The 27,454-nt window shown below is 47.9% G+C and overlaps 3 protein-coding genes across 3 annotated transcripts in view; all 3 read left to right on the top strand.

Annotated features, from left to right (window-relative positions):
- LOC119396887 (uncharacterized) overlaps positions 1-27,454 on the top strand; it is a 204,282-nt gene that overhangs the window by 127,894 nt on the left and 48,934 nt on the right. The window lies entirely within an intron of this gene.
- On the top strand, positions 379-1,992 carry LOC119397665 (uncharacterized protein K02A2.6-like). The gene has a single exon (XM_037665088.1). The coding sequence runs from the start codon at positions 379-381 to the stop codon at positions 1,990-1,992; it is 1,614 nt and encodes a 537-aa protein (XP_037521016.1).
- Positions 8,709-9,620, top strand: LOC119397666 (uncharacterized protein K02A2.6-like). Its single transcript, XM_037665089.1, has one exon. The coding sequence runs from the start codon at positions 8,709-8,711 to the stop codon at positions 9,618-9,620; it is 912 nt and encodes a 303-aa protein (XP_037521017.1).

Consider the following 27,454-nt stretch of genomic DNA (forward strand, 5'->3'; position numbering starts at 1 on the left):
GTGTTATACCGATTCCTATGACGGAGGGATCAGCCATGTTTTTTTTCATGATAATGTTGTGTTCCAAGCACTCCCTGTGTCACGAGCGAGCCCTGCGGAGGACCGGATGCTGAAACTACTTCCAGATGTTGACTCCTCCCCTTCCCCCGCTCGGCTCAAACGAGCCACCGATCGTTTCTTTCTCCCGGCAGTTCGGCTGCCGCCTCCATCCGAGTAAGAATAAACCTGTTTTTAACCGTTCGAGGCTGTCTACGCTTTTTGAGACTACCGCGACCCACGCGTACGTCTATGGGCCGACGACAACATCGGACATAACAGTGGCGACGAGGAAGTGGATTTGGACCTACGCTACGCAACGATATTGACAAGCTACAAGCTATGGCTACGCACGGGCTCCCAAATCGGCTACCCGAATTCAACGGCTCATCATGGTCATCGTGGTTTGGACGCCTTCAATTTTACTTCGAGGCTAACAACATCACTGATGCAGCAGTGAAGAGAGCCAACCTGCTAACGCTGTGTGGGGAGCAGACATACGACACAGTCTGTGCCCTGATTCAGCCACGCACTCCAGCAACCGTTGACTACGACGACATCGTAGCAGCGCTACAAGAACACTATGACCCAAGGCCATCGGAGGTCTACTGTCGAGCCCGCTTCCAACGGCGAGACCAACTGGAAGGCGAAAAAGTGGCCGAATACGTAGCGGCTCTCAAAAAGCTCGCTGCTGACTGCAATTTCGGGACGTTGACCGCGACAACTTCAGCTGCTGCGCAGGAGGGAGGATCGACTGCCACACCTGCTAACACCACTATGCTCCCCTTGGACGTTATGTTGCGTGACCGTTTTGTGTGCGGACTGCGTGACGAAGGCCTACAACAACGCCTGTTCGCGGAGACGGGTCTCACATTCTCCAAAGCCTACAACATCGCCCAACGAGCGGAGAGCGCCGGTCACCAGCAGAGGGATATTCGACGGAACGTCGAGCCGGTGCATCACACCAGTGAGCAGTCAGGTCATTCCACGTCTAAGGCGAAATCAAGCAAAAAGACACAGCGCTGTTGGCGATGCGACGACATGCACGATCCCCAGGTATGTCGATACAAGACAGCGACCTGCAATTTTTGCCACAAACTGGGACACATTGAAAAGGCATGCATCACGAAGCGCAAACAGCTCCGACCGAAGACTTCAGTGCAACGGAACAACAATGTCGACGCACAGGAGGGCCAGACGCAAGATAAAAGCCGAACAGCACTAACGTCATCGGCACTATATGACTTGAACGCCGTTGTGAACCTCGGCACGAGACCGAAGATTACGACTGAAATCTTGGTACACCAGCGCCCTATCAGGTTTGAGGTGGATTCCGGAGCAGCATGTACGCTCATCAGCGAGGACACTTTTCGCGCCACTTGGCGTGAGAACGCACCAGCTCTCCAGCAAGACGACACGCAGCTGAGAACGTGGTCCGGACATTCTCTTCCACTACTGGGCTGTGCCAACGTAGACGTGTACTACAACGGTCAGACCCATCAGCTCCCCTTGCTAGTCGTTCACGGTTCTGGATCAAGCCTTTTAGGACGAAATTGGTTCACCCCTCTTGGAGTGGTCGTTGGCGGAGTTCACCACACACCCAGCTATCCGTCAGTGGAGGAGCTTCAACAGAAGTACAAAGCGGTTTTCTCCGAAGAAATACCTGGAAACAACGGACCTCCAGTCACACTGGAGCTTCGGGAGGATGCGACGCCGAAATTTTTGAAAGCTAGGTCGGTGCCTTTCGCCCTACAAACGTCAGTCGAGAATGAGCTTGACCGACTGCAGAAACAAGAGATCATCGAACCGACGCAACATTCGGAATGGGCTACACCACTCGTTGTCGTCCGAAAGAAGAACGGTACCCTACGCCTCTGCGGAGGACTACCGGAGCACTGTCAACCTGGCGACAAAAGCATCTTCCTACCCACTGCCGACACCGGAAGAGGTTTTTAGCACGCTTCGTGGTGGAAAAATCTTCAGCACCCTGGACTTGACACAAGCCTACCAGCAGCTGAAGGTGAGCGAATCACGTCTGAACTGCTCACGATAAACACCATTAAGGGTCTCTACAAAGTTAAAAGGCTACCATTCGGAATATCTGCTGCGCCAGCAATCTTCCAGAAATTTATGGAGTCTACACTTAGCGGGATCCCTGGCGTTTGCGTCTACTTGGACGATGTTATTGTCGGTGGCGCTTCCTATGAAGAGCACACAGAACGCTTGGAGCTCATTTTGGAAAAGCTATCAAATGCTAACTTGCGCATCAGCAAAGAAAAATGTGTTTTTGCGGTGCCTGAAGTGAAGTTTCTTGGACATCAAATTGACGCGCAGGGTATCCATCCCACTGAAGACAAAGTGCGAGCAATTACTGAAGCATGAGTGCCTACTAACAAGCAAGAACTGCAGTCGTTCTTAGGGCTATTAACGTTCTACGACCGTTTCCTAGAACATCGAACTACAGTGGCCAACGATCTATACCAGCTCCTGCAGAAAGAAGTCCCATGGACTTGGTCGCCACGCCACTAAGAGTCATTTGTTGCCCTTAAGCAACTACTTCGTAAGTCTACAGTTCTGCGACACTACGACGAAAGGAGACCCCTACTGCTAGCCTGTGCTGTGACGCATCACCGTACGGAGTGGGAGCAGTCCTCTCCCAAGCTGACGACCAGGGGGGCGATCGGAGATCTTTGTTCGTTCGCGTTCGTTCTGCGGTGCCTACGTCACAAAAGTGAGAGGAGGCGCAGCTCTCCCGCCTAGAACCGCCGAGAGGAAGAGAACAGCCAATCGTGAAGCGGAGAGCTTTCCGGAAGTAGACGCGCATCCTGTGACGTCGGCACGGGGACCGTGAAGCGTTTCTCGCCTTTTAATAAATATAATTACTTTACAGAAAATTATTGTTTTTGCTTCTCAAGCTCAAACAATCTTTCAAACAGCAACAGCTTTGAGTGATGATATTTAATAATGTTAGTTTTTTTTGACGTCGTCGCTAGATGGTGTCGCGAACGCGAAAAAAAAAAGAAAAGTAGCGGCTGACGCAGTTTCAAAATGTCGTCCCATCGCGACGTCTGCGTTGGTTCTCGGGTGTCTGATTATCCCTAGTCTGATCGTCAAAGGGAGCTTCTGCTGGCTTTTGTGAAAGAGCATCCACAGATCGCGACGCTGTCGTGCCCGCTGGAGCCGTCGTTCACGAGGGAGGACCGGGACGACATGTGGCAGGAGCTGGTAGCGCTTTTGAACGAAGTCCCTGCGCGTAACACCACAGCCTTGCCAAACTCCGAGAGCAGCAGAGGTGAGTGCGAGCACAATTGTATTGTGGTCGGTCATCTTACACGTCCCGCTTGTGCTTTACAGCGGCACCGGAGGCGGCCAGATTACGGGTTACCGCGGCCGCGTCGTGCTTGACAAGGACCGCGCGGGTCGATAGTAAGCGAGGCCCAGAGTTCGGGTGATCTGAATCGGTAAGCACTGGCTTAGAATATCATTGTTACTTGTATGCTGCGAATTAGTGTGCTCATTTGCTTCGAGCCATTACGCGCTGTCAGTTTTACTTTTTCAAACAATATCGAGTGAATCACCCGGCCGCCGCGTTGGCTGAGGTGCTAACACGTTGTGCCGCTCAGAACGGAAAGCAAAACAGCCACATTTGCGGTGATGACGAAAGAACAGCCGCGAACTATATTTCGAAGCTCATTAGAGCACCCTACGTGTTCCAACCCATTTCTCAGACCCTCGAGTCGAGTGAGGTGCGTAGCCAGTAGGCTTGCCTCCCTCCACCCCTCTCTCCGAAGTCTGTGTGTCATAGCATGCCGCTGTTGAAACATTCTAAAAAAACATTGCTATGGTCCACTTCCACTCCGTACTTCTTATTGCACTCAGTGTGTCAATCAAGAAACTTCTTACTATAACAGGTGAGCCCTGCTCCAGCTGCTGCTGGTGTGGCTGAAGAGGATGTGGCCCAGGATCTTCCCCGTGCCCCAACACGTAAGATTCACTGATGTTTTTGATTAACTGTAGATGGTGTTACATGCTCACAGGTGATGCTCATGCGTGCACGCATATGTTTGTGAAGAGATGACATCTGTGGGCATAAAGACAAAAAGCTGCACAAAAAAAATTTGGCAAACGGTTGCAGGAGCTAGTTGTATGCATAACTGTCAGATGAAATAAACAGGTGTCCTGCCTTGCAGTTATGGTTAAATGTAGCAAAAAAGTTGCATTGCAAAAATGTTCAACATCTTGAAATGTTTCCCTATTTTGTCAATTGCTTCAAAAGTGAAACTGAAAATGTGCTATTGCTAAATATACTGTTCAAAAAGCAAGCTCGTTATATAACTTCTACACATAGCCATCATACACAAATGCACATGTTTGCACCTGTGTTACACCTGCTTGCTGTATGTTTTGCATACTGTAGCAGCTAGGGTTTCGGAAGGAGATTGTGTCAGTCATCGCTTAAAGCCGGGCAAACGATTGTGTAGCCCTGAAAAGGGCTGTTTGGTTGCTTCTCATGCAGAGGTGGTTAGAGGTGTGAGATGCGTTTGATGAGATGAGCGAAAATGAATTCCGGCACCGCTTTGGTCTGTCCAAACGAAGTGCGTGGTTGTGCGGTGAACCAAGCACCATTCATGGATGCCGTTGGGTCAGTGGATTTTCAACAGAGAGGAAATTGTTGCACACACTGAAACTCTTCACGAACAGAAGCTTCCAGCGAAGAGTCGGTAGCAGGAAATTTATAGATGATAATGGCAACACATTTCTTGGTTTCCAGCTCATGCCGCAGCTGCGAGATGGGGGCAACCGGCAGGCCAAGGCGCTGGAGTTACTAGCCGCAAACACCAGGCGGCAGGGCCAGATATCATTGGAAAGCTGCCGACTGCCAGGTTCAACTTCTCGGTAACGTGGTCCACGAGCTGCAAGGCGTTGGTACCCTCACCCGGGCTCTCATTGCAGCGGAAGCCACCTGCACAGTGATTTGTAAAGACTAGTTGTACATATATGTAGATTTATTTTTGTTCACACCACGAGTTGTGATACGCTGGTTTGCTTCAATGGTGCCCTGCAATTTTTTTTCAGTTAATTTTCTTTTTCTGCATATCAGAAGCACTGATGTGCTGTTTCATTGTACATAACACAGTGTAGCTCAGTGGTAAATCGTGTCCTGCAATGTCATTTTTTAAAATCTCATATGAATTAATGCATTCAGCAAGTTTGTAGTATATGCACATAGTGCACTGTAGTGTATCTTTATGTCTATAGTGTATACGTGTAGAATACTCGATTTTTACATATCCTAGAAAAAAAGAAGAGCGTTTGTGCATGGTCTAGGTTGCACAATAATTTGTAAATATTGCAAGACCAAAATATAGTTGACGAACACGTGTTCTGTTGCTTAGAAGTGTTTAGACAACATGATTGGGTACAAACAGAAATTAATAATAGAGGAAGAAATATCAGCAACCAACAACTTGCATTTTCTTAGCGAGTTCGATTAGTACCGGTTCGACTGTGCCTTGTTTTCATGTACTACAATGACTTCTGTGCTGCGAGACGCGTATGATGATGCAGAGGAGCAGCAGGCACTTTGTAACAATTCCATTTGTATATTATAAAAGGACGCTACTTTTATGTTCTTTTCCTTGGCATTAAATTTAAGGGATATTTATTTACTTTGCTTTTTATGTGCATTGCTCGCGATACTTGTAATAAAATTTCACTTCTTACACCACCCTTGTTGTTCACCTCATTTAAAAGCACGATCCTTGTTGCACTAAAGCTAGCGCATGTTGCTGTGCTGATTCAACAGCCTTTTCAGGTTACCACTTTGGCTCCGAATGGCACCATGTGCCATTCACAGGTGAGCTCTCACTTGTGCTTAATGTGAAGCACCATATTTTACAACCTGGTCGAAGTATTTCATCAGCATGGCATTGTGTGACAAGGGGCATAGGTCGGCAAACTCACTCATGAGTCGATTCACTCAGATTCAGATCGAGCTGTGAGTCCAGGTGAGTAATACTTTGGTGAGTTTGAGTCCGGGTGAAAACATTTTAGTGAGCCTGAGTCCGAGTGAATCCGCCTGAGGAAAATTTTGGTGAGTCTGAGTTCGAGTGAGCCCCAAGAGCAAAATATATTTCACGAGTGAGTCAGGGTGAACTTCACATTTTTTTGCCAACCTATTCAAGGGGGTTATTCATTGATAGGAGAACGCTGTTTCGTTGATATGTGTAGCAAACATTTGAAGTGTAGTAAAAAAAACTGCCTTTTGTTCATGCCAGTGACAAACACAATGAACAAAAACAAACACGCACCACACAATGCTGCTGAGGTCGTTGCAGGCGGCGGCGTACTCTGCGCAGGTGCTCAAGCATGCAGGCCCTGTGGTTCTCGAAACAGGTTCACTACACGGTTGCGCTGCTGCTGGCTCCCGTTGTGGTGGTGGTGGTGGTAGCTCAGCTGCTGCTGGCAGCAGCTCAGCATCGTCGGTGTCGTCATCGTCCCCTTCGAGAACAGGCTCATGTGCCGCCAACGCAATGTCGTGCAGAGCTGCACAAGCAGCGATGATGCTTGTGCAGCTCTGCACAAGCTTACAGCGATGCACCACTCCACAATATTGCGCAAGGCGGTGTGGGCCTTGTTGTAGTGGTTATCAGGGGTGCCACGAGCTGGTCGTCCGGGCACTGGTGTCAGGAGCCACGGTTCTAATGTACAGCTGGAGTCTCCTGCACGAGGGCGGCATGACAGCTGTAGTGATAACGTCTTGAATGTGGCAAGCATTGACAGCACTTACCAAGCAAGCCGAAGTTTTGCTTTCAGGTGCTGACGGAGAGGGCTCCCCCGCCATACCCACGAGTCATGACATGACCCCAGGAAACATGGACTGACATCCAGAGGTCGGCATCACATGTCTGCAGAATTCAATTCAGTCAAAATTGTACCCATAAAAGACCTTGGGTACAATGTTGGGTATTATGTTAATGTAACTACATCTGTCTGCACTGTTACTGACTGTTGAACCATAGCCATGAACAAATCATCGACAAGGTAGGACTTGTACCATAAGTTCTAACACGCGGACAATGCAGTGTCAAAGGGTAGTCTGCATGTTTACTGCTTGGAACAACCCATCTTTCAGCCACCAAAGCCTTTTAACCAAATTACTGCTGTATGTTTAAGGCAATGTATCACAAAATATCTACAACACGAAAAACTTCGACTGAAAAAAGGGTTATGAAACAATGCGTATTTAATGTACATGCTAGGGCGCGTTCCGAGGGACCGAAATAAAGTTTATTCATCCATCCATGTATTGATCGATGTAACGTCCATCACGACAATGAACAATAAGGACATACTACGGCACATTCTGGGAGCGCTAATCTCAACAAATACAAATCGAGAATCAAGCTTCGGGTACACATGGCGAACGAGCAACGGTAATATTATGCACTGTGCAGGCCGCTGAACCAAAGTGTACTCCGCGTCACATGATTCCATCGCTTATCCTAAGCGAAGTGCCCTGAAACGAACCAATTCCCGTTCTGGATAGATCGAAAATACCGCTCCCACTTATACTCAGTTGCAACAGCCTCAGTAAAGCGGAAAGTTTAAGCGATATAAATGAAACAATTCGCTACGCATACAATGCATGAATAATACTCACGATCGTGGTGTTGAATGCGTAGAGTCCCTTCCCCGACATGTAATGCGTCGTGTCCGCGGAGCTCAGGCCATGGGGCTTCGGGATTGCGATGAGCGTACCATCCACGCACCCGACCACAACGGGAATCCGCCCGAGCCGCGCGAACGCCGCCTTTGTTCGCTCTTCGCGTCTGTGGTCTCCGGAAAAGGCCACCCACCGTTTTTGCCCGCGAACGACAGTAATGGCGTGTTCCTGACGGACGACTGCGACAGGCCGATGAATTCCTCGCTGCCGACAGCTCGCTGGAAGCATCCGATCGCAAAAAAGTCTCAGCGCGCACACCTTCCGCTCTCTTTAAATCCCACTGGTTCGTTGGCACCCGATGACGGGGTCGAGTTCGTCGCACAACCAACGTACAGCACGTTTCGAGAAACGAAAGCGACGCTGTAATTCACACTCGCTCATCTCTTCAAACGCATTTCGCACCTCCTACCATTCTGCATCTGCTTCGAGAAACGCCAACGTAGCAGGGAAGCACCGTTGCAAGCGCCATTTTCTCAAGATCAGCTGTTGCGGCAGCCGCAACCGCCGCATCACTCCAAATACACGCCGTGCGACGCCATTGTTCGCGCGAGAGAACGCGAGCGAACGGGCGCGCTCTCCGTTCACTTTTAGCAGACGACATGCTCGTTATGACGCGGCATGACGTCACCAAAAAAGAAAACATCAAGGAAAAAAAAGAAATGGCCACGCCCCTTAGAGTGGCGTGAGTTGTCCGCCTTCAGCCAATCGCGTGCGATCATCAGAACGAACGCGAACGAACGGCGCAGAACAGAGATCTCCGATCGCCCCCCAGGGACGGGAAGCCCCGATCGCTTTCGCATCGCGCACCCTATCGCAGGCAGAGAGGAATTATTCCCAGCTAGATAAAGAGGGACTTGCCATCGTCTACGCAGCAGATCACTTTCGGCAGTACATCACGGGCAGAAAAGTGACATTCATAACAGATCACCGGCCCTTATTGGGTATTATGGGTCCCCAGAAGCCAGTGCCACAGACTTTGTCGCCGCGAATGACACGATGGTGCATCAAGATGTCGTCGTACGATTACGAACTCGTACATCGCACTGGGAAGAAACACCAGAACGCCGACGCACTAAGCCGCCTGCCGCTAGACACCACAATAGATGAACCACCCCCGCCGGGTGATATACTCATGTTCGAGGCGCTGCCGAACCCTCCGCTAACAGCTGACACGGTAGCAGCATCAACGCAGGAGTGCACTGTCTTGAAGGAAGTCTACGCAGCTATACAAGAAGGCAACGTGCACAAGCTAAAGGGTGGACACTTCAACGCTTACCGCAAGCGAGCTGCGGAGTTGAGCACTCATCGCGGTTGCGTCACCTTGGGATCAAGAGTTGTAATTCCGGCGGCACTTCGCGAACAGGCCATGTCGCTTGTCCACGCAGGTCATCGAGGCATTGTTGCCATGAAAAAGTGTGCCAGAAGTTATATGTGGTGGCCTGGTATCGACGGTGATATAGAATCGACAGTTAAAGATTGCCAGCCTTGCCAATGCAACCACAGAAGTCCGCCAAGAGCCCCTATTCCTGAATGGGAAAGACCAGACGCGCCTTGGCACACCCTGCACATTGATTTTGCTGGACCTATCGAAGGATGCTCATTCCTGGTGGTTGTAGACGCATACACCAAGTGGCTTGAGGTAAAACAAATGGCTACAACGACATCGGCAGCAGTTATCGACACTCTGCGGTCGTTGTTTGCAACGTTCGGTCTACCGCGCAAGGTGGTCTCGGACAACGGCACTCCGTTTGTGTCCACGGAGATTCTCAAGTTCTACAGCGACAACGGCGTCTCGTCTGTTACATCAGCTACCACCCGGCGACGAACGGACAAGCCGAGCGCTACGTGGCTGAGCTAAAACGCGCCCTTGCTAAAGATCAGACTGGGACAATGCAACGCCGCATCGCGCGCTTTCTCTTCAGACAGCACAACACTGTTCAAAGCACCACTGATCAAACGCCAGCGAAATTGATGTTCGGACGAGAAATGAGAACCCAGCTGACAGCAATTGTCCCGGAGCCCTCAGCGAAAACACCGTCGGAGGAAGAAAAGCTCCCGCGTAGCAGAAGAATTGAAAGTGGACAGCGCATATACGCCCGCCAGTTCCACAGAAAGCCCGGATGGGTTGAAGCGACGGCACTCAAACGCATAGGTTTGCGGTCATGGCTCGTCGACATCGGCGGAAAGGCCACACGCCGCCACCTTAATCAGCTACGTCGTTCAGGTAATTTGCCAAGGGAACCTCCCATTCAAGCAGCCACCTCGACGGAAGCTTCGTCCCACTTAGCCTGGCATCTCGCACCAGATGAATCGGCGCCGCCGCCCGCCGGCCCTGAACACAAGAGAGACGACACCCAGCGAGCGGAGGCTTCTCTTCCTAGTGCGTCCAGAGCGTCCACGCGCCCACGGCGGCCCCCAGATCGCTTCCAAGCGACAATCTAAGATGTTGTGTTCCAAGCACTCCCTGTGTCACGAGCGAGCCCTGCGGAGGACCGGATGCTGAAACTACTTCTAGATGTTGACTCCTCCCCTTCCCCCGCTCGGCTCAAACGAGCCACCGAGATCGTTTCTCCCGGCAGTTCGGCTGCCGCCTCCATCCGAGTAAGAATAAACCTGTTTTTAACCGTTCGAGGCTGTCTACGCTTTTTGAGACTACCGCGACCCACGCGTACGTCTATGGGCCGACGACAACATCGGACATAACACATAACGAAGGCGAAAAGTTGTCCTCCACATCGTTTGATAGTACGAAGCGACAAAGGAAATCCGCGCGAGTGTTCTTCGTATCAGTTTCGTTCGTAATTTCGTGCTACGTGAACCTGCGTCCACATTGACGGCTTCCAAAGAATTGATATGCCACGTTCAGTGTCCCTATGCTTCGTCTTCGTGTCAATTAATTCACTTCGTGCTGCAATCTACTCGCCTCCTACAAGTTCTTGTTCCATCAGTTCTAACAGCATGTCGCCTTATTTTGTACACCTTTAGTGCTTAATACCGGGACAAAATAGATTTTTTCCTGAGTTATAGATTGTTTTTTTTTTCATAGCTGGTCGAGAGACAGCTCAATTTACTGCCCTAAATCTCTCGACTACACACATTTCAATGCTTTAATATCGTCTGTAAGAGAATGGCTTTTTAAGCACGCTGCTGAGTTTTGTTTTCCAAGGATATTTTTTACGCGGAATCGACAAAATGAATTCTGCGGCAGTAGACACCACTACGGTCCAGTCAGGTAGAAAGGGGGGCGGATTGGAATCGATGCATACTTGGAAAACCAGCACGAAAACGACGGAGACGAAAACGACCGTCGTTTTCGCGCTGGTTTTCCAAGTATGTATTCGGTCCAGTTCTGAGCGCGTCATAGGTAGGCAAAAAAAAAAAAAGTGGCGCTTATTCAGACTCACTCGATAAATATATTTGGCGCTTAGGGCTCACTCAGACTCACCAAAAGTTTCCTCAGCTGGACTCGCTCGACGGGAATACCCCCCGCCCCACCCCAAACTTAGCCGGGCCCAGTCCGTTCAATGGCGGCAATTACAAACAGGCACCTACACTAATCCCGTAATTATGAAGCACATTTAACCTGATTTGTATACAAACAACTCATGCAAGTATTGCACCAATATGGCAACACTAGCGCATATTCTCTGGGAGTGTCCAGCACTAATTCGCAAAACTAGGGACGCGGCCTCCAATGAGTTCCTTCGGGTGCGTTGGCGGGCCGCGCTGCTCAGCTCAGGACTAGACAATCAACTATGGGCGATCCAGCAGGCCAAGGAAGCTGCTGAGAGACACGGTCTCTCGGCCGACTCCTAGGCGGGAACCCAGCCCGGAAACCTGCAGGAACTTATTAAAGTTATTCACTCACTCACTCACTCGCTCGGACTCAGACTCACTAAGCTTTTTTCTCAACCGGACTCACTCGAGCTCGATCTCACCAAAATATTACTCACCCAGACTCAGATTCAAGGTCAGATGTCAGTCTGAGTGAGTCGACTCATGAGTGAGCTTGCCGAGCCGTGGTGCGCGTCCTCGTTCTGTGGGGTCGCCAAAGAAATATGGTAGCACAGGTATTGCGGTCACAGAGGGCGATCAGACATGCGTAATTATTAGTACGCACAGTAAGGACTGAATTCGAGCGATTTCTTTAGCCCCTCTGAGTTTGATATGGCGCGGTTCGAACGCGTTGCAAAACGAGGAAATCACACTTGAATGGCATGTAAGATATAGGAGCACACTGCATACGTGAGTGTGAATATTTATTGCGCTTGTGTGGCACGCGACATGGAAAAATGCTGCGTGTTGTTCAACGTGTTTTTTCATCGTGTGAAAGCAGAATAATCCTAAGTTCTCATCCCACCGATACGTCAGAAACCCAGGCGTAGTTTCCCAGGACTGGGAGAGCAATTTTTGTTTTTAACAAGCATTTGAGGTTATGTCGAGTCCTTTGAGTAGTGCCGGATTCTTTGACTTCTCTGATTTCATAAGTGTGTCTGGAATTACCATTATACTGCCAATGCGGAGTGTGTGAAAACACTTATTAACATAAAGAAAAACTGCAGGGCTGTTAAACTATCCCTTCGAATGGGTGGAGTCCTCAGTTCAGGACCCCATGAGCCGCGGCCGCCCTGCGCGCTCGTGCGACAGGAGGAGAAAAAATGAACAACCACATCTGCGAGGCGGGCAAGAAAACATGTTACTGACGAGTTCACGAAATATTACTCTTTCTGTAGAGGTGCGAATGAAGCCATCATTAGTACCTGTTGCATTTGACCACCGCGGTGTCTTTCATGTAGGCCTTGTAATGCTTTATCATGGTGGCAACTATTTATGCTCGTACCTGGAGATATTAGCTGCGCAAAGATACCGATACGGTACGGTTTGCCCACGCAAGGGAAGCTGCTCTTAACTCTTTTCGTCATTGCGATTGCAGGAACAGTATGGTGTACAGATGAGGTAAACACAAAGGCGCCCATAGACATTATACACGTATCTATAATAGTTAGTGGAACTTTGATTACGTTTTGTATCGACAACAGAGCGTGATCATCAGTAGAATTTAAAAAGTGAACTCGCATGCCAGTTCGTTTGCTGAGAAGCAGCGCTCTTTGTGTTCGATCGCGTCGCCCTAATGGACGCGACCAGGGGGCACCTTACACGGAGAGTACGTGCCTAATCATGTGCGCATGCATAAAGCATTGAATGAAAAATCAGTCTGGAGCTCACTTACTTAGCGCGATATCTTGTGATTGAAGTATGCCCTCTGCAGCCGAATCATATTTTGTGATGGAGAATAAAGAAGCCCACTTCTGGTGCTAGAAAAAAGGGGAATATTAAAAAAAATTACGATTTTTTTCTCCACGACAGGTTTTTTTACAAGACAGTGCATTAGGACCTCTCTATGCGTGATTCCCCTTTCTGTCTAAGCTCAAAGCAGCTATAGTATGGTCGTCCCATCGTGCTTTATTCGGCTTGAGTCTAAGAGCTCTTTGCAGATAGAAATGAGAGACGAAGGAACAAACTTTGAAAGTCAGAGCTTTGTGCTAAGTCAAATAGCGTGAAATTAAATAATTCGGGCTGCTAGAGCACACACTACGCCGCTAATAAAAAGTTCGCTGACCGTAAACTCTGAGGCAGGTGTACCGTAATATTTTTCCAGGCTGTGACGCGAGTTCCAGTTTTTGCGCAAGCAATAAGGCTGTGCGTTAACGTCTGCATGCGTTTCTTTCCTCGTAGTTTCTCGGGACCCGCAAAATTGGGTCTTCGCAATCTTAGCGCATTGGGAATTCATTAAACGTCCTCCCCCACTATTTTCTTTCGCGTGCGTGGTCTCATTCAGTAGAGACATCGTCTCGTACAAGTCTCACGTCGAGTGCAGACAACACATTGTCTCCATCATTGAGAAATATCTTCCACGTGGTGTTTGAAGTGTGCTTAAGAAAATATTTAGTTGACACGTTGTCATATCTTTGAGTTGACAGGACGGCTTCATTTTGAACGCGTGCGTTTGTGACAGAACAATAACGTGCGAAGTATGCATACTGCCCCATTCTCCGCGTGCGCTGCGTTTTTGTCGAAGTAACCGGCATTTTCCTTTTCTTTCTGCAACCGAGGCGTTCTGATTACCTCCGATGTCATCGGCCTCCGCTTACTTTTGCAATTACGTCGTATAAACGTGTTTCATTTTATTCAAAACTTGTTTTCTTTGCAATGTTAATGATTTCTCGTGAAGCATCCGCTTGTTTTAAGCTGAAATAGGACAGAAACCTAATTACAGCTGAGAAAATCGACTGTCGTCGACAGGACTTATCTACATCTAGCGCATATTTCTGGTGCCAGCTCTTCCTTCTAAACAGCCGGTACCACACCAACTTGAAGACACATGATAGTTAAGCAAGTGCTTGAGGATTGTGGGGCAAAGTTTTGTCTCGTCTCCTTTCCTTGTGTCAATTATGTGAGCTGAAATTTTATAATGGGCCTGCACCAGTACACCCATTCGTATGCCCTAAAGAGTTTTGCCAAACATTTCTGACGCTTTGAAGTTGCCTCATCTTTGCGCCTGCTGTATGTATGTCGTTGTTTTTATTTGGCTAATATGTATCAAGTGTCGCCATCTAGTCCAGAAACAAGATTTAATGTGACAGTTAAACACGTCTCCGTTTTTAACTATGCCGTGGCAACCCACCTTTTCCGCTGACGCTCACAAAGTTGGCCCCTTTTCCTGCGTATGACTTCCATGGGCTCTCGCCTCTCTGTCGCGTCAAGCAGCAAGCCTTTCTCCGCCTCGTGGTTCGCGCTTCGTGTTGGAGGGCGAGCGGTGAACGACCCCAAATGTTCTGGCAAATATCAAACCGCCTTCCTCATACTTCAACTTCATTACTTCCTTTTATTCGCGGCGGGAATCGTTCTGGCTGCACTGAAGGCCACTCAACGCTGCGGCATCTTATCGGGGAGCCACCTCTTTCCCTCGTAGAAAATAGTGACTCTGTCTGCCGTCCTCCCGCTGTCTGGAAGGAAAATCTGCGCGCTGCATGCGTAAAGCCCCTGAAAGAAAAAGTAGCTTTTATTGCGGGGACTTCATGGACAGGCGCAACCACCGTGGCCGTGCCAACCTTACCCCACACTCTATAACAGCTCGCTCGGACAATGCTTCGAAAGTCAGCAAAGCGACGCGCGCATTGGTACAGTTTCTAAAATCGACCAGATGATTTAGTGATCGATTGTAGGCGTGTAATGAGCAGTGACACGTATTCTACCCTGATGGCACCTTCCTCCTCCTTCTTTCTTTTTTTATTCCTTAATTCATTTCCCCCAGTGTAGGGTAGCAAACCGGACGCGCGTCTGATTGACCTCTCTGCCTCTCATTCCTTTTCTCCTCCTCCCAGCCAAGAAGGCGCAGCATTGTCTGTTCTTGAGCATATCTCAGCACCTACAGAGACCGAACACCTGAAGCAAACAACAATAATGATGAAAAAAGAAATCGGGCAGAACTCATTTACTAGCATTGTAAGTTCAAGTAACCGAATAGCCGAAACGTGATATGCATATCAGGTGCATGACGCAGCATCCGGACTGCAGTTCTCCCGCATCACTCTGGACACGCTTCGCCATTAGGTGTGCAACCGTGAAGTCCTCGCATGCCTATTGGTAACTGCGCCCAATGAATTATGTTAGCGTCAAAGAGGCCGTTGTGCTTTGTTTGACTTGATTATGTGTTGCCTTCGCATGGTTGTGTCTAACAAAAACGCGCCTCCCTAGCAATTCCCCTTCTTCTCGCTCATTTCACTGGAGAACGCCACATACCCGTCGGTACATACCTGACGTACGCACCCACAGAAGCTTCCCACATATTTTTTTTTTTTTTTTGTGCGCTATGTCGGGATCGGCCCGTTTGTCTGGTTAGACGCAAGGAAACTTCTCTGACAACACCAAGAATGGATGATGATTATCTCGTAATCATCACCCAGAACCTGGAGTAGCATGTCATGCGAATAGCCAGGCTAGCATCTCCAGCATTTCATTAACGCATTTCTCCCTCTCTCAAAAATGCTATTCGCATTTAAAAATTGAAGTTATTACCTTTCACAATTTCTGAAATCAAAATGAACTCGCACTTTGCATACGATGAACTTGACATTAAGCGTCAGATAGCTTCAGACCATGCGTAAAACAGTTTTCGCGTATGAACTGAGACGAGTACTATATAGTATGAGCCGAAATGGTTCAATTTTTAGTTCACACTAAATGCGTATACGCTGACTTTATTCAGGTACACATACAAAACCTGTGTGTCGCTGACACGGAAAAATTATCCTGATATTAAGTACAGACAAAGAAAAACAGATCAAAGCATACAAAATCTGAATAACAGAAGAAAGTGATCGTGACGTTACCGTGTGCTAAGGAACACTATTCATCGAATAATCAATAAAGTCACTTTCGAAGAGAAAATCGCGCGAGGCTTTACCGCTTCTTTTTGATTATAAGAACAGGATCAACATGCGGGCAATTCATCTCACAACGGAGTCATGATTGAGCTCCGCCCGCTCGTCGATTCAGCTATAGTGTTCATCGTTGGCGTAGCAAACGCGTCCGTCCATCAGGTATCGATCAAGCTGGGCTAAACATAGTCAGCATTTCCTGATACTACTGTGTAGCTTCCCCGGCGCTACGGGGTTTTCCCGAGGCTGGCTAAACTCCACGTGGCAGACGTGAGGGCGCCGTGCCAGGTTTTCAATTTCAGTTGTCCTACTACATCGGCACCATGACAGTCGAAAATTTATCGAAGTAACCTAGCTGTATTACGCTGCTCGTCGAAAAGAATTAATTATTAATTCATAATGTAGGTTTTACGTGCCAAAGCTACGATGTGATTATCAGGTTCTCCGCAGGGAGTGCACCCTGGGTTGTGTTTGACCACTTGGGGTTCTTGAACGTGCGCCCATATCGAAGCCCTCGAGCGGCGTTCTTGCAGCACCAGCAACGATACATGGCCGCCGTGGCCAGGATCGTGCTCGCAAGCGAACCAAACAAGCGCACGACAGCGTACTGGTTCGAGAGAGAGAGAAAAAAAAAACTTTTATTTTCGAAACCCAAGTCCGGGTCTGAGCTCTAGGGTGAGGCTGTACTAACCTCCCCTAAGATGGTTAGTACTGGTTCGAGGTTTTCTTTTTTATTATTCAAGCACACTCCTGTGCCGTTACTGAAGCATTCTGACCTTCCGGAAGGCAAAGGCGGTCGTTATATTGCATGGAGGATAAGTTGGAGGTACTGATCACCGAGGTTGGCGAACGACGAACCAAAAAGTGAATGCAGCAACTGACGCTTTCATCACCTATAGTTTGTTGTACCTTACACCTGGTTAACCGAAAGGCGTTTCGTAACTTATTTTAGCGCACACTGACACACGGACACAGAAAAGAAGGGTACACCACAAGCGCTACTATCAACTGAAGGTTTTATTCAGAAAAGGAACATATATATATCAAAGTAGTCACCCTTTGCCCATGCGCACCGTCGTAGTTTCAAATCCATGTCATCGTACCGTATCTCATGTGTTAATTATCCGCTTTAGCAGTGACACTTCTTTTTCGAAAATTGTCACTGACGGGTGGCTGATACATGATGATTGCCTAATGTTGATGTGAAATGCCTCCGCAATCTCTCGTGCGGTGCGATCATGGTGCTTAAACAAAATGATTGTATTTGAAAAGCGCGCCTCGCAACCACACTTTGCACAGTGTAAGGCCAAATGCGTTAGCGGCCTGCCCTTTAAAGATGACTGGTGCTCCCTTAGGCGAATATTTATGCAGCGACCAGTCTGCCCCACGTACACTCGTCCGCATGTGAGAGGAATACAGTAAACAAGGTTAAACGCACATGGAACAAAACAGACCTTGTGCTTAATCTTGCAAGTTTGTGCGCCTCCTCGTCCTACATCTTCCAGCTTCTTCTTAACCATGGGGCACAGCTTGGCTAGTTTATTCTTGGCCGTGAAAACAACATTTAGCCCATACCTATGGGCGGCCTTTTTAATTCGGTGTGACAGCGCATGTACGTAGGGTATCACCGCTACTCTGCCCCGTTCCTGTTCCTGCTGTTGATCTTGGCTGCCTTTTATGTGCTTAATAAGGCGCCTGCAACTTTCCTGCAAAACAGACTCGGGAAAGCCGGCGTGTTTTAGCCTAATAACTTGCTCCCTGAAACTCTCCTGTGCCAAATGCTGACACGACTTGGTAACAGCGGATTTCAGACAGGATGTGGCCACTCCGTTTTTTATTACCTTGGAATGGAAGGAGTGGTAGCTCAGAAGGGGTTTTTGTGATCGGGGAGCGTACTTAAAGCATAAATGGTCGGCTGAAAAATATAGCATAAGGTCTAAAAACTGCAAGGTGTTTTGAACAGGTACCTCGTAGGTGAATTTCAGCCCTCCTCCTTTTGCCTCAAAGGCTACCAGAACATCCTGCACAAACGTATCTAATGGCACATTGCTGCCCAGTACCAAGTAATCATCTACGAAGCGGAATACCGTATTGGCAACCCCATGTAGAACTGGCAGTAAATCACGGTCCATTCTACTCAAAAAAATGTCACTCAGTACGGGTGCAACTTTTGATCCGATACAGACTCCAGATTTTTGAATAAACAGCTTATCCTTGAAGTCAACGAAGGTGTGGTTCAAGTAAAAACTGAGCAGCTCTAGGAAGCTTTCCACTGTAATACCACAGTTGTTCCTAAAAACAATTTCATCGTTATCCTTTACAATGCAGTCTGCAACCCGCGCCATCAAAAGATCATGCGGGAGAGAGTAAAACAAGTCTTCTATATCTATACTTATTCCGTAGCAATTGGTGCAATCAGAATTCGAAAAGTAATCAGTTACTGCAGCTGAGTTACGTACGGAAAACGGGTCAGGGATCTTCAAAGATCCAAGGTGTTTTTGAAGGTACGTGGAGACTGCCTTTTGCCATGTACCTCGCTCCGAAACAATCGAGCGAAAGGGTATCCCTGGCTTGTGAGTCTTGGCGGCAAAAAACAGATTCAATGTGGATCGGGTTTCCTTCCTGACGGAGGCAGTTAGACCTGCCAAATTCCACCGATTGCACATTTCGAGAATGCGTGATTTTGCCTTGGTTGCATTATCACGTACTTCCCTGAAGTTCTTGCGGACGGCTGTTAACGCCTTTTCCGCAAACATGGACTGGTCAAGAACCACAAAGTGGCCTTCCTTGTCCGATTCAAGGAGATGTGCACCTTTTTTTGCCAACGCGGCAGATAACCGTCCCAAAGAGGCTCTTCCTTTCTCTAGCGGACCCGCCCTGATAACGGCATCAACACCCTCGGAAACAAAACGATCCCTGTCCGTATCCGCTACATACCTCGCTGCATTTCGCGTCATGGCCAAACATTCCACGGTACCCATAGAAGAATCTAAACAGAACTTAGGTCCAAGTTTCAGCACATCTCGTTCACGTTCACTCAAGGGTACGTCCCCTAACACCAGAAGTTTTCCTTCCGGAGGCACATCCTTCTTAGGAGCCTGCAGGGTTGGGCGGACATTGTTCCACACTAACTCCGTAAGTCTGTCAACATGCGTTGTCCACTTTTGTAACTTCCACAGGTTCAGCTTACCCGTGGTAGGGTTCACGCAGGCCGCTCTTAGACAATCCCTGAAGTGCCGCACTTGTGTCCTGCACTCACCCCGAACCATCTTGCACAGCCGCGTGGTATGGGTTGCCGAAGGGGGGAGGAACCCACACAGTCCTTGCAGCTCGGGTGGACACAATTTTTTCCTTAGGTGCCATCCATAAACTCTCGCCTTGCACTCACATAGGGCGATGACGGGGGCCAAGGCGACGGGGTTAGACACGTCTAGGTAAGGTAACACTGAAAAAGAGCTCGTAGAACTAGAAATGAACTGAAGTAATACTGAAAGACGAGCTAGTTGGTATGAGTGCATCGTAACTTATTTTAGCGCACACTGACACACGGACACAGAAAAGAAGGGTACACCACAAGCGCTACTATCAACTGAAGGTTTTATTCAGAAAAGGAACATATATATATCAAAGTAGTCACCCTTTGCCCATGCGCACCGTCGTAGTTTCAAATCCATGTCATCGTACCGTATCTCATGTGTTAATTATCCGCTTTAGCAGTGACACTTCTTTTTCGAAAATTGTCACTGACGGGTGGCTGATACATGATGATTGCCTAATGTTGATGTGAAATGCCTCCGCAATCTCTCGTGCGGTGCGATCATGGTGCTTAAACAAAATGATTGTATTTGAAAAGCGCGCCTCGCAACCACACTTTGCACAGTGTAAGGCCAAATGCGTTAGCGGCCTGCCCTTTGAAGGTACCTTGTTTACTGTATTCCTCTCACATGCGGACGAGTGTACGTGGGGCAGACTGGTCGCTGCATAAATATTCGCCTAAGGGAGCACCAGTCATCTTTAAAGGGCAGGCCGCTAACGCATTTGGCCTTACACTGTGCAAAGTGTGGTTGCGAGGCGCGCTTTTCAAATACAATCATTTTGTTTAAGCACCATGATCGCACCGCACGAGAGATTGCGGAGGCATTTCACATCAACATTAGGCAATCATCATGTATCAGCCACCCGTCAGTGACAATTTTCGAAAAAGAAGTGTCACTGCTAAAGCGGATAATTAACACATGAGATACGGTACGATGACATGGATTTGAAACTACGACGGTGCGCATGGGCAAAGGGTGACTACTTTGATATATATATGTTCCTTTTCTGAATAAAACCTTCAGTTGATAGTAGCGCTTGTGGTGTACCCTTCTTTTCTGTGTCCGTGTGTCAGTGTGCGCTAAAATAAGTTACGATGCACTCATACCAACTAGCTCGTCTTTCAGTATTACTTCAGTTCATTTCTAGTTCTACGAGCTCTTTTTCAGTGTTACCTTACCTAGACGTGTCTAACCCCGTCGCCTTGGCCCCCGTCATCGCCCTATGTGAGTGCAAGGCGAGAGTTTATGGATGGCACCTAAGGAAAAAATTGTGTCCACCCGAGCTGCAAGGACTGTGTGGGTTCCTCCCCCCTTCGGCAACCCATACCACGCGGCTGTGCAAGATGGTTCGGGGTGAGTGCAGGACACAAGTGCGGCACTTCAGGGATTGTCTAAGAGCGGCCTGCGTGAACCCTACCACGGGTAAGCTGAACCTGTGGAAGTTACAAAAGTGGACAACGCATGTTGACAGACTTACGGAGTTAGTGTGGAACAATGTCCGCCCAACCCTGCAGGCTCCTAAGAAGGATGTGCCTCCGGAAGGAAAACTTCTGGTGTTAGGGGACGTACCCTTGAGTGAACGTGAACGAGATGTGCTGAAACTTGGACCTAAGTTCTGTTTAGATTCTTCTATGGGTACCGTGGAATGTTTGGCCATGACGCGAAATGCAGCGAGGTATGTAGCGGATACGGACAGGGATCGTTTTGTTTCCGAGGGTGTTGATGCCGTTATCAGGGCGGGTCCGCTAGAGAAAGGAAGAGCCTCTTTGGGACGGTTATCTGCCGCGTTGGCAAAAAAAGGTGCACATCTCCTTGAATCGGACAAGGAAGGCCACTTTGTGGTTCTTGACCAGTCCATGTTTGCGGAAAAGGCGTTAACAGCCGTCCGCAAGAACTTCAGGGAAGTACGTGATAATGCAACCAAGGCAAAATCACGCATTCTCGAAATGTGCAATCGGTGGAATTTGGCAGGTCTAACTGCCTCCGTCAGGAAGGAAACCCGATCCACATTGAATCTGTTTTTTGCCGCCAAGACTCACAAGCCAGGGATACCCTTTCGCTCGATTGTTTCGGAGCGAGGTACATGGCAAAAGGCAGTCTCCACGTCCCTTCAAAAACACCTTGGATCTTTGAAGATCCCTGACCCGTTTTCCGTACGTAACTCAGCTGCAGTAACTGATTACTTTTCGAATTCTGATTGCACCAATTGCTACGGAATAAGTATAGATATAGAAGACTTGTTTTACTCTCTCCCGCATGATCTTTTGATGGCGCGGGTTGCAGACTGCATTGTAAAGGATAACGATGAAATTGTTTTTAGGAACAACTGTGGTATTACAGTGGAAAGCTTCCTAGAGCTGCTCAGTTTTTACTTGAACCACACCTTCGTTGACTTCAAGGATAAGCTGTTTATTCAAAAATCTGGAGTCTGTATCGGATCAAAAGTTGCACCCGTACTGAGTGACATTTTTTTGAGTAGAATGGACCGTGATTTACTGCCAGTTCTACATGGGGTTGCCAATACGGTATTCCGCTTCGTAGATGATTACTTGGTACTGGGCAGCAATGTGCCATTAGATACGTTTGTGCAGGATGTTCTGGTAGCCTTTGAGGCAAAAGGAGGAGGGCTGAAATTCACCTACGAGGTACCTGTTCAAAACACCTTGCAGTTTTTAGACCTTATGCTATATTTTTCAGCCGACCATTTATGCTTTAAGTACGCTCCCCGATCACAAAAACCCCTTCTGAGCTACCACTCCTTCCATTCCAAGGTAATAAAAAACGGAGTGGCCACATCCTGTCTGAAATCCGCTGTTACCAAGTCGTGTCAGCATTTGGCACAGGAGAGTTTCAGGGAGCAAGTTATTAGGCTAAAACACGCCGGCTTTCCCGAGTCTGTTTTGCAGGAAAGTTGCAGGCGCCTTATTAAGCACATAAAAGGCAGCCAAGATCAACAGCAGGAACAGGAACGGGGCAGAGTAGCGGTGATACCCTACGTACATGCGCTGTCACACCGAATTAAAAAGGCCGCCCATAGGTATGGGCTAAATGTTGTTTTCACGGCCAAGAATAAACTAGCCAAGCTGTGCCCCATGGTTAAGAAGAAGCTGGAAGATGTAGGACGAGGAGGCGCACAAACTTGCAAGATTAAGCACAAGGTCTGTTTTGTTCCATGTGCGTTTAACCTTGTTTACTGTATTCCTCTCACATGCGGACGAGTGTACGTGGGGCAGACTGGTCGCTGCATAAATATTCGCCTAAGGGAGCACCAGTCATCTTTAAAGGGCAGGCCGCTAACGCATTTGGCCTTACACTGTGCAAAGTGTGGTTGCGAGGCGCGCTTTTCAAATACAATCATTTTGTTTAAGCACCATGATCGCACCGCACGAGAGATTGCGGAGGCATTTCACATCAACATTAGGCAATCATCATGTATCAGCCACCCGTCAGTGACAATTTTCGAAAAAGAAGTGTCACTGCTAAAGCGGATAATTAACACATGAGATACGGTACGATGACATGGATTTGAAACTACGACGGTGCGCATGGGCAAAGGGTGACTACTTTGATATATATATGTTCCTTTTCTGAATAAAACCTTCAGTTGATAGTAGCGCTTGTGGTGTACCCTTCTTTTCTGTGTCCGTGTGTCAGTGTGCGCTAAAATAAGTTACGATGCACTCATACCAACTAGCTCGTCTTTCAGTATTACGAAAGGCGTTAACGAACCGCATCACGTTCATCTGTGTTCCGTATTCGGAACTCGGCCTGAAGCACAACAAGCAGATTCAGCCTATAGATGAGTGAGTCACGTGTCGTGGCGGGCCACAAGTTCTCCTTTGGCGCTTTCGATACTCGGCACGTCTCAGCGTCACCTCGTTTGCGCAGCGCTCAGCAAGTCGCGAGTTGGGGCGTCTGTTTGACCACAACCTGCCAAGCTCCTTTGTATTAATTCGTGAGTCAAGCTTAACGTTGGGTTAATTTGCTGTCCTGGTTAGCTATATATGGTTTGCTGTGAAGAGATTGAGGTAGAGAATACCTGAACTAATGCGCTTCTCTTTGTTTTATAGAGTTAATTATTCAATCGCATATATTGATTATGGTTGTACACGGCGGAACATTCAATCGACGTCTTATTTCTTTCCACGCAGCTGCAAGAATGTAGCAATCAATTTTTTTAGAGCTTCGATGAACGAGTCGTGCACGTACTTACATTGATGGAAGTCCAATGTAGGACGCATCTTTACTCAATCTCAGTCCACAGTACGGTACGTTAAAGTTCAGCACACATCGCTGTAAAATCTCGTTTGTCAGCTGCAAGCCATGGCTACCTGGAATGAGGAAGTCACCCACCTCTGGGCGAAGAGCACGCGCGCCTGGTCCCTCAATAAAGTTTAATTCTCTCTCTTTCACCAGCGCTTCTCTAAACCGCAGTCCGCTACATAGCGCTTTAGGATGTTCGCCTTTTTCTGCAGGTGACTCACTGACCACGGTCCTACAACAATGTAATAATAAAATCATGGTTGTGCAGTCTCGATCTATTAATAGCTAGACAGCGTTCTTGTTGATATGTATTTTGGGCACATAAGAAGGTCGACGTTTAAGGCTTGAAATTCGATATAAATGCCAAGTGGAAGAATTTCTGACAGCAAAATTACATCGTACGTACATACATTGATAAAATGGCACAAGCACTGCAATCGGAATAATAAAAGCGGCAACGCCGAACACCCATCTATAACAGGCTGGCATAGACATAAATATTTTCCCATTCTTCTCTGTACAGCATACGTCTGAAAATATATATGTGTTTGAAATTTTTACGATAAGAACGCTTTCCTTTTCGCGAAATATGTACCGACAGGCGTTAGCTTTGAAGAGCTCTGCGTCAAACACTGGTGTAAAAGGAAATGGCACACGATTTTAAATTTCCGTTGCATTGTAAAGAGTCAGCTTCCGCTGCGTATACTGCGATTCGTTCGAAACAGCCGCCTTGGACTCATCTGTTCGTTTCCTCAAAGGGCTGCGCAACTTGAAGTTCTCGCTCCGGAACTCTGCGTTATGCTGTAAAATTGCGTCTCTTTCTTATTGAACATCATTTGAGAACCGCCTCTCTCGTATCCTTTTATATTCCTATAAGCTGCTTTTTACTGACGGTGGCTGTGCCATACGTATGTATGCTCCCTACTCCGTCGTTGGTCCAACGCATGGGTAGGGCGTTTCGTCGTAAACTAATATTGTCGTTGCAGTGTTATCGAAGCTTGGACTACAAGCTCATTCTTGTCCGAGTCAGAACGATGGTTCCCACACACTAGAATCCTGGGAGGCCTTGCTCCGCAACCCAGACCCCAACGTCCAGCGGGACCTCATCAGTCAAGCCCTTGCTGCTGCCCTGTCTCAAGGGATTCCGGCCGACGGCTAGGGGCGACGGGCAATGCCTGACGTAATTGACTGATTTTAAAAATAAAGTTTTTTCTCTCTCTCTCTGCACGAGGTTGTTCGGGTTAGAGAAGTAAGAAATGATAATGGGTAGGTGCTCTTATAGTGGTTCTTATATGTTCACTGATCAAGTGGCAGGTTTAGAAATATTTTATCATATACATATACTCACACATACACATATACACAATAACGCCATTCACAGCATTTCGTTAACCTGCTCGTCCCCCGAAAGCACTACTGATGAATTAATGAATTACAAACTGTAAGTAGACACAACATTAATTAGAACTAACAGGCAAGAAAGCCAAGGAACGCTGCTGGCGTCACGTGCTGGCGTCACGTGCTTCGTGACGCCAGCAAGAAGAAAAAGAGTGTTCCACACTGGCCGTCATGGCTACTAGCGGCCCTGACTAACACTCCTAGGTTTAAATGCACATATATACCCCATAAAGTGGACGGGAGGATGACGGCCGCCGTAGCTCAGTGGTAGAGCATCGGACGCGTTATTCGAAGGTCGCAAGTTTGGTGCCTGTTGGCGGCAAGTTATCGTTTCGTCCACTTTACTTTCTTCACATTTATATTCTAAATACTACAAATGACATTCCCTATACTTTCCTTGGCTTTCTTGTCTGTTAGTTCTAATTAATGTTGTGTCTAGCAAAGAAAAACGAGCCCTTAAAATTCCCTTTGTTTCCTAAATTGTAAGTAGAGACATTTAGTAGCGCGACTCCATTAAAAGAAAAACAACAAAGAAGACAGAGCGAAGTCGCGTAAACTGCGGACAAGGGATGCAATGCGGACATGTTGGTTAATTATTTCAACGGTTTTGATGCAGCGCGAAAGGGCACGCGGACACGAGAAGGCACATAAGGACAGCGCTCAACTGCCACGTAAACTGCCACGATGGTGAATTTCAAAGCATCTCACTGACATGATTCAACTTGTGTTTCAAGCTTGTGCAGTTGCGGCCTGAGCTACGGCGGTTCATCTCGTCATTTTCACTATTAAAAAAAAATGTACAACGAAGGAGTGACCGCGAGAAGATTGGCACGACTTCTGTCTCGCCAGTTGCTCTTGTGTCCAGCGTTTCTCTTGGTCGTTATGTCTTTGTTTTGTCATCGTTAGTTTATCTTTCATGACGCCTTTTCAATAAATGGAGATTTTTGCTGGCATTTGCCGAGCAGTTATTACGCTCGCTACACCGGCTATCAAGAACGCTCGTCGACCATGGCAGACAGGGGCACACAAGTTGCAGTCGGTCTTAATTTTTCTACCTGCAATCTTTGTCACTTCGGCTTAGTAAGAAAGGAATAAACGTTTATTTGTGTGAAACGGCAAGAAAGCGTTCTTAGCTTTTATTATTTTCGATGGTCCACCACAAGCCTTTCAGTGCGGTACCTTAATGAACTCTGCCCGCTATCACTGGACCTAAGTAACGCATGGCAAAAAAAAGTTAAAACATGATGTGTCAACGCTGGCTTTTTTCAACGAAGTGTTACGTGACACGGCATTCATTAAGTGTAATGACGTGTAAGGTAACTCCCGATTCTCTTTCTCGAGTTTCTGGGAAAATTAGCTCTTGCCGCCCTTATGCTTCTCTTTTCTAAGTTTTGTTTCATTCACGTTGTGGGAGGCCTCGCGCAGACTTGTTTTGTTGTGAATATCGTCCATGACGTTGTGGCGTAATAAACGTACAAAGATAGTAAATATGCAAAGCAGGCCAGAGCTGCGTGTTCCAATTTTTCACCACTATGTAAGCGACGACTTTATCTCATTATAATACGTTGCGGCCAACGCGCTCCCACAAATATCTGTTTTCCCGAATAGCGCCACTTGAACCCCTCCTCCCCGCTCATTTTTTCTCTAATTATACCTACACGTGACCAAATTTTCCGTCGGTACACACTGCCCACACAATTACGCGAAGCGGGTGCATCATAGCCAAAAGGAGGACCATGTTTACCGCGTGCCACGTGTTTATACCGCGTTGAGGCCACGAACGCAGGTCGCTGGTGATCGTGTTCCCGGGAAACCCCTCGAGCGTTTAATCCGCCATTGTTTGAGAAAGTTTGTTGCAGCTACGTAGGCCAGCCGCTCTCAAAGCGCACTATTAAGCCGGTATAATTTGGCTACGCAAGCAAGCACCACGACGCAGGTGGCACTTCTCGCCGGCTTTATCTCCACGACCAAGGTCGCCGATTTTACCTCCCTGCTCTTTTCGACTGCGACCTAGATCTGTGGCTGAGAGTTTCGCGTGCGCGGAGGTCTGCAGTGATCGTGCGGAGGTGTCGCGCATGTCGGTGTTACGCACTCGCAGAGGCACCTCTGTGTGGAGCACGAAAATTGAGTTGTACTGTCACGGGGTCGCGACGGTGAAGAAGGCGGCAGTCGGACTGACGAGACTCTTTATTGGATGAAATTGTGCCCAGGAAATGAAAAGTCAAAGTACAAGCAATACACGCTGTACACTCATAGCGCGCCGACCACAGTCG

The sequence above is a fragment of the Rhipicephalus sanguineus genome, chromosome 6, assembly GCF_013339695.2.
Source record: "Rhipicephalus sanguineus isolate Rsan-2018 chromosome 6, BIME_Rsan_1.4, whole genome shotgun sequence".
Classification (NCBI taxonomy): Eukaryota; Metazoa; Arthropoda; class Arachnida; order Ixodida; family Ixodidae; genus Rhipicephalus; species Rhipicephalus sanguineus.